This window comes from Camponotus vicinus, unplaced genomic scaffold (genome assembly GCF_025532165.1).
Source record: "Camponotus vicinus isolate PSW18456_S1 unplaced genomic scaffold, iyCamVici1.0 SCAF_1, whole genome shotgun sequence".
Taxonomy (NCBI): Eukaryota; Metazoa; Arthropoda; class Insecta; order Hymenoptera; family Formicidae; genus Camponotus; species Camponotus vicinus.
In genome coordinates, this window is record NW_028141945.1 from 31,526,760 (window position 1) to 31,533,964 (window position 7,205).

The following is a 7,205-nucleotide window of genomic DNA, read 5'->3' on the forward strand; positions in this document are numbered from 1 at the left end:
TCGTCCGGGAACCGGCGCGTCGCGTCGCGTCGAGCCGCGAAGAGACGCTCGACGCAGGAATCCGCGATATCGCGTCGCGATAACGCGCGACGCGGCGGACCCGCGCGAGGGGGTGAGGGGGTGGCGAGTCGTGGGAGAGAAACAACGAGCACAACCGCGCACACCCACACGCGCGATTGCGCGCTCGTGCTCGCGTTCACGAACGCGAGAGGAAGAGGGAACGTAGAAAGGTGGGAACGCAGTCGGCGAGCGCGAAGAGGCGCGGGAGGAGAAGGAGGAGGAAGAGGCAAGAAAGAGAGAGGAAGGAGGAGGTGGATGAGGAGGAGCGGGAGGAGGGGGAGGGCTCGTGCGGAGGGGGTAGCGGAGGAAAAGGGAGAGGCGTCTCATGGGAGTTATTCGGCGGATCGCTCCGCGACCAGAGTGATCTCTCGCGAGTGTCGAGCGATCGATTCGATCGGTTGTTGAGTTCGAAAAGCGGAGGTTGGTGCAGTCGGCGCGAACGCTCACCGGCGGGAGGAAGCTCGCACGAGGTCGCGCGTGACGTACGAGTGTCGATCGAAAGTAGATCGGAAAGGAATCACGGTGTGCGCGGGAGATAAAACGCTAGGGAAACCATATACGCGGATGATATATGCATGTATGCGTAAAGATAAGTTGACCGACGAATCCAGGTGTAGTGACTCCGATCGGAAATTCGAGTGCTTCCGGAGCGAGGATTCCGGAGGTGGATCGAGTGAACTTTGGAACCGTATTCGGGACGTATCCTCTCCTGCGAAGGAAAGTCGACAGAGTGAGTTCCTTCTCTTCGTCAGCTGTACATACGCGAATGTTTCCCTTTTTTTAATTTTGTTCTTCTTAACAAGAGCTTCAACATGCGCGATTGATGACACGTGTTTCGATTACGCGATAGCGTTCCCGCTTTCTTCGGCCGGCCGGCAAAATTCGATGAATCTTGTCTCAACATCACGTTTTTTTACGTTTTTTACGTGTCAAGTGGAAATTGATAAAAAGCACGAGAAAAACGAAAGAATTCATTTGTTATTCGATCAATCTTGATTTATCAATCGCGTAGCTATTTTCGAGAAAGCACTTCCACTTCAATGATTATGATCGACGCAATACGATCCTGCTTTGGTATATCTAGAAAAAAAGAAGTCGGATGATTCATGAAAAACTCAGTCTCGAGGCACTTTGTATATGCGAATGCGATGTCTCGATCATACTCTGATTGCATTCTAGCAGCTTGCATTCCTATTTAATACATAGCTTTTTCTCCCTCTATCATTTTAAATTCAACAAAATTATATAAAAATATGAAAAAAATCTTCATCGTTTAATAACTCAAATATGTATGTATATACATATACGTACGCATATGCGTAGATAACGGTTGGTTAATTTTATTTACAGCTAAGTCACATGTTGAAATGTCGAATTTTATCGATAAGTCGATAAATTAATTTTTGCACAATATAATCCGACAATTTGCACATTACAACCGACTTGATATGTTATAATCGAGTCGTTATAATTGAACAAAGTATAGTGTGTTCGGATTATATAAGTCAACGCACGACTGGTATCTCGACAAAACGGAGCCCTTGCGCGTCAAGGACCAACTCGTCGAGCGCGAAACTGACTTTACAAACCGCTGGTTACGCAAGCGGCATCCGTCTATCGTGATCGCGGAATTTAGGTCAAACGATGTATCCTCCGTTACTATCGGTGGTCCGCGAAACGTCATAAATTCCCCGCTCGTTTATTAACTTTTTACCGTTTTATCAGCGCGCGCGTGCACGCCAACTAAGCAACGATCAAGGTAATCTATAATGGAGAAAAATAAACGCGTTGACCTGCGAGTAATGTGATCGATCGAGTTCGAAGCGAGTTCGTATCAACGTTGAGAAGAATAATGTATCCACCGTGGTTTAAAAGACACGCGGTATTTGTAGCGAAGTTAAATTAAGACTCGGCGATAAAGTGATTCGAGAAAAATTTTATAAAAATATTTCAAATTTATTCCAAACAAAATATTCTCACATCCTACGCTTTTTCTCGATTAATACAGTGCTTCATAATATTCACTGCTCAGCAGATTTTTGTCGACGTACTCTCGTAGAATCCTTAAACTAAGCTCGCGTCGAAGCTTACAACGCATTATGTAGCACATCGATAGCATTCATGTCGATGAAACAAGTATTGTACGTATGCACTTATACTTTCATTTAGCTTAAGTCAACAAAATGTGAATCACCACGAGTGGAATGGCCGACGTTGACGTTGAAATCGGGTACTGGCGGTCGGTCAATGCCCACGCGCTAACCACGTGGTTTGACAGGGCTCCGTGCTCAATTATTTCCAGAGCTCTCGTTCTAAATTTGAAATAATTGACGATTTAAATCCGTCAACGTTTGTTGCAGTAATGCCGATTCGATTGTCGTGGTATCGTAACGAAAAAATATCATTATCGATGAGCGTTACGGATGTACGATGTGGAAATGCTGACGATGATTGATAGTATATTGTTCGCTACGTTTTAATATTTAATCATATCTATCGGAGTCACAAAAAAATCTATAACGGGTGCGTTATTTTTTTTCCGAATCTCGAAAAGCTGCACGCACGAATAGTCATGGATAATTGGCTATTCGCCCGCGCACGAGAAGGTAAATCGCAACAACATCTAAAATAAGTGGATCGGCCGATCCAAACCGCCTCTCAGAAAGGTCAGTCGTCTTGTATTACACTTCCTGATCGATGATTGACGTTCGAAAGAGAATCCATCATTCTTTTCCGGACGTATTCAATGAGGATTTATCGATAGATCGAGATCGACTCGACATGCGTGCACGAAGAATAAAAGCGCCTCAAAAAGGGCTTCCTTCGTTTTTTCTTCGTTTTAAAAGATGAATCTTGTCGGATGTATAATGCTGGAAATTTTTTGGACGAGAAAACGCTCAGCTCTGATTATATAATATGTTGTTTCTGACGTTTGATCGAAAACGGAGAGAGTGCAAGTTGCTCTTGATTTTTTTATATGCAGTATTTTTGATGACATATTGTATTTTGATAGGTAAAGCTGGAAATTTCTGGTGTTCTAAAACGTTGATCATCAAGCGTCTCAGCGTGTGACAAATGTTTCGTGAGGAAAGGAACTTTCCTTGCAAGCTCAGCGTGGGTCCGACGCGACGTCTTGTCTATTTATAAACCGATGCATAATATAACACGTACATGCTCACATACGCGACACCATGCCACGTGTATCAGAGTATATAAAGTGCGATTCTCGCACTTGATGGCATCGCGCCACGAGAAATTGACCATGTCATCTAATAGATGAAATTCGTGAAGAGAGACATTCTGAGGGGAAAACAACAATCAGCAGCTTATAGCTCGATTGACGATGCTTGTTGAACTATGGAAACCATTTCAGCCGCCTCGGCCTACTTAAGCCGCGTCGTTATTTTTAGCATTAGGGTCACACCGTCATATAGCTGGCTCTAGTAGTACCATCTTTTCTTCCTACCATTCGAGTCGACTAACTTTCTCAACCCTTCGCGTCGTTTTTATAAGATTACGACGACCGTAAACTCGATTTACTTGTGTCTACATTAAATAAAAGAAGAGAGTTTTCTCCATAAAATTAACGACTCTCTAAATAAAAATTTGAAAAAATATAATTAAATTATAATTAAAAATATTATATTTGAATGAGACTTCATATCGCTTAAATATATGTATCAAAATTCATTCCATTTAAAATTGATTTGGTTAAAAAATTCATTTCAAGGAAAATAGATTTTTTTATAAAACTAACGCATGTATTTTTGTGCGAAACTTTGAAAATAAATACGGATTATGTTTGTTGCAGAGTTATCGAAAGATTGCACGGCAAGTTAGTACGCCTGACAGTGCACCAGCTGGTCTTGGTAGTCCGCAGGCTGGTATCGGCGGTTTGCAACAACAACACCAGCAACAAACGCAACAACCTTTGCATCAGGCAGATCCCATGCAGCAGACCAAGGACAATCTCAATCCCGCGGCGAACCAACAAACGGGCGCCTTGAGGAACGGCAACCCGCCACCACCCGTCGTTTCTATGGTGAGTTTTAGCTTCCTACCAAAATTGTTTCGATTGACGCAAAGGATAGTATCCCTGTTGTTGATATCGACTTTTTATTAAAAAATATATATACGTTGATTTTATATTTAAAAGATTAGCTCGAATGTATAAGATGTGATGCCAGATGCGTTCGCCAGACATTATCGAACATCGAATTAAAAAGATGGAAAGGAAAAATATTGAAAAAAGATTTTTCGCGAGGATTTAATCGAGCCGATTAGGACGTGTAAGGACTAGTTTTAACATTCGTGGAGTGACGTTGCTCACGCGACGGTCCATGGCTGCAAAGGAATCGACTGCCGAAATAGCGGCGTAACATGGAGGGCAAGGGTAGACTACCGGCAGACAGTGAGTGCGGGGGCGGTGACCGGCCGCCAACGCGAATCAATACCCGCAGGAACAGGAACCACCGACCTACCGAGAGAGACGAAGATAGCGAGAAAGAGACAGAGGGAGAGAGAGAGGAGAACGACGTGTCCCGGGGACGAAAGGAGAGAGAAAGAGAGGAGCGATGAAAAGCGAGCGGTATCAAGAGGTGGAGCAGGAGTAACGATAGGAGAAGCCGGCGAGGGTAGCCGTTCAAGCACGGGGGGGGTACGCTAGGTACGCTAGGGATAAATCTCTCGTTACATTCGTATATGAGAGATCCTTTTAACGTTATACGTATTCGCCGAATCTCGATTATCGATGACGACAATTTGATATAATCTTTGCTTCTTTTTCCCTCATAAATATTTGCGGATGCTTGAAATAATGCTCGGCGTCAGTGTCAAGTCCATACGAGTGTATTTTTGCGCTCCATCATTTACACGCGACGCGCGTAAAATCCTCCACGTGTGTATTCTTTAATGAAATAAACGAATCGATATGGCAGAGCGATATCGCGCGTCACATCGCTTCGCTTCGCATCGCGTCGGCAATAAATTCGTAACCTTGTGACTATAAACTCAATGTGTTTTTTAACACCCACTTCATCGTCTGCATTCGACGTGAATCACTCTTTTTTACATCAATGCGTTTAGTTACAATTCGTCATGTAGAGACGCGAAAAAGGCTATAGAAATAAATCAAATAAACTTGAATTACCACTCGATCTGAATTCAAGTTGGATTAATAGTTGTAATCGTTTCAACGATACATTCTCTCGTCTGATAGTCATACCTTGTACGGCATTCATTATCCAAAAAATGCGCACTTTATTCCACTATCGTTACAACGATATCATTTTTAATTAAGTGCGATAATCGTACACAACAGATTTATAAACCCAGAGGCAGAATCACGAAATACAATACGGGCGAAACGCATTCATATCGCTTCTTTCTGCCGTTGCGTTTACACGTGCGACATTTTCATTGATGACTATGTATCCGACGTTAATTGTGCATTTCGCGCGTTAAACGCGGCTATATCCAACGCACGCAAACACGTTCGGTGTCGGGCACGAATACGATAATTGCTAATGCCGCGGTGATAAAGGAATCAACGTTACAGCGGCGTATTCATTGGAACGCCCAATTATGCAATAAACCGAAACCGCGAAATGCCGTTGCCCGATTGTTGCCGGTACGCAAATTGCGAATTGCGAATCCCACCGCGACGTGTAATGCGGTTTAGCCGCTCACGGAAAGCGAGAAATGTACGAGAGACGCGCGAGCAGAATTCTTTTTCGCGACATCAGACTGTCGATCGGATCAGACATCAATGTCAACATTTACATCGATTACATCGAGCGGTAGCTCGAGCGCGATGATGCATTCGCAAATGCTACAAGACCGAGAACGGGAGTAGGTGAAAAGTGATCGAGGTCGACAAACTCCCCCGGGATATCCGCCGGAAGGGCAACTTGGCTCCCGAGGGTTATGTTTGGGTGCTGTCACAGAACGTTCCGTTTTATCACGCCAGGGTCTTAGGTTGCCCTAGGTCACGATGCCACGGGAACGGAAGGATTTTCTCCCTGAGGGAGCGCGCGCGAATGTGTGTGCGTAAAGTGGAAGAGGAGGATGATACCGTGGAGAGGAATCCCTCGCCTCGCTTGGCGAGACGCCCAGGTTCTTCGGCGCTATCAACCTCGACCACAAACACCGATTCACGGTCACTTTTGAGGGTTCTCAGAGTTTCTCTATGTTCCGAGAAAGAGAGAGAGAGAGAGAGAGACAACTAGGGCGATCGAACATTCGGCATGAACGGCTTGTTTCAACAGCTTTTGTCGCGACAACACGTTAAATGTCAAACGATTAAACATATACTCTCTTATTTCTATACACGTTGTATTATTATATTTTGATAAATGCAAAAACCAAGTCTCCTTATTTAGTTGAGTAGAGTGCTTTTCAGTTTATCAGCACTTTTACATTTTGGAATCGCGTGAGATCACTCGATTTAGTAAGCGGAATCGGTTCGTTTTAGCTATCTAAGAGCAATTAAACGCAAGTCTTCTTGTAATTTGAAGTTTAAATGTTCGCGTACGTTGTTCTTGCTTTGACAAATTTCGCTCTTGTAAGATCGCCAACATATTTGCGCGCGCCTTTTGAGGGCAATCGTTGCGAAAGCGGATGACAAAAGATCGGCCGCGGTAAACGAACCAATCGTCCTGACTCTCGCTTCTCTCGTTTTGTGTTGTACAAAGTTTTACAGTCTGGTTGCGAGGTTGCCGGCTTTCCTCTTCTTCGCCTCGCATCGCTGCGGACGGTTGGTTCCTCTCCGCCTCGGCAGCCTCGATACCGTCCTTTTTTCCCCTTCGATTCCATCTCTGTCGATTCCAGCCCCGCACACCGAGCCTTCTCTTTCTCGCTCCATCTCGTTGACAGAGAAGACGCGAGACAGGGAGGCAATGCCGAAGAAAACGAACAAGCGAACGAAAATAAATGAAAGTGAATTCGTAGCTCCATTTTTATCCGTGCGACGCATCATTTTATCTCGGCTGCGATTGCTATTATTCTGTTATTATTTATTATTTAAGTAAGTTATTATTGATAAAATATTTCGCATTTTTGCGAAAAAAGTATGGAAATTGTTGAAAGAGAAATGCTAGAAATAAAACTTGAACGCAAGAATAAAATATCGATTCTAATATAAACTT

At 43.9% G+C, this 7,205-nt stretch overlaps 1 protein-coding gene across 9 annotated transcripts in view; it reads left to right on the forward strand.

Moving 5' to 3' along the window:
- Window positions 1-7,205, forward strand: part of Tet (tet methylcytosine dioxygenase-like) — a 54,220-nt gene that overhangs the window by 34,288 nt on the left and 12,727 nt on the right. For 7 of the 9 annotated variants that reach the window (XM_083079742.1, XM_083079733.1, XM_083079769.1 and 4 more), the window contains one exon: window positions 3,872-4,102. In XM_083079742.1, the coding sequence (XP_082935868.1) occupies window positions 3,872-4,102 (231 nt within the window). Of the gene's footprint in view, window positions 1-388; window positions 791-3,871; window positions 4,103-6,992; window positions 7,085-7,205 lie in introns of those variants that run through there. The other 2 variants (XM_083079796.1, XM_083079802.1) reach the window with 2 other exon arrangements.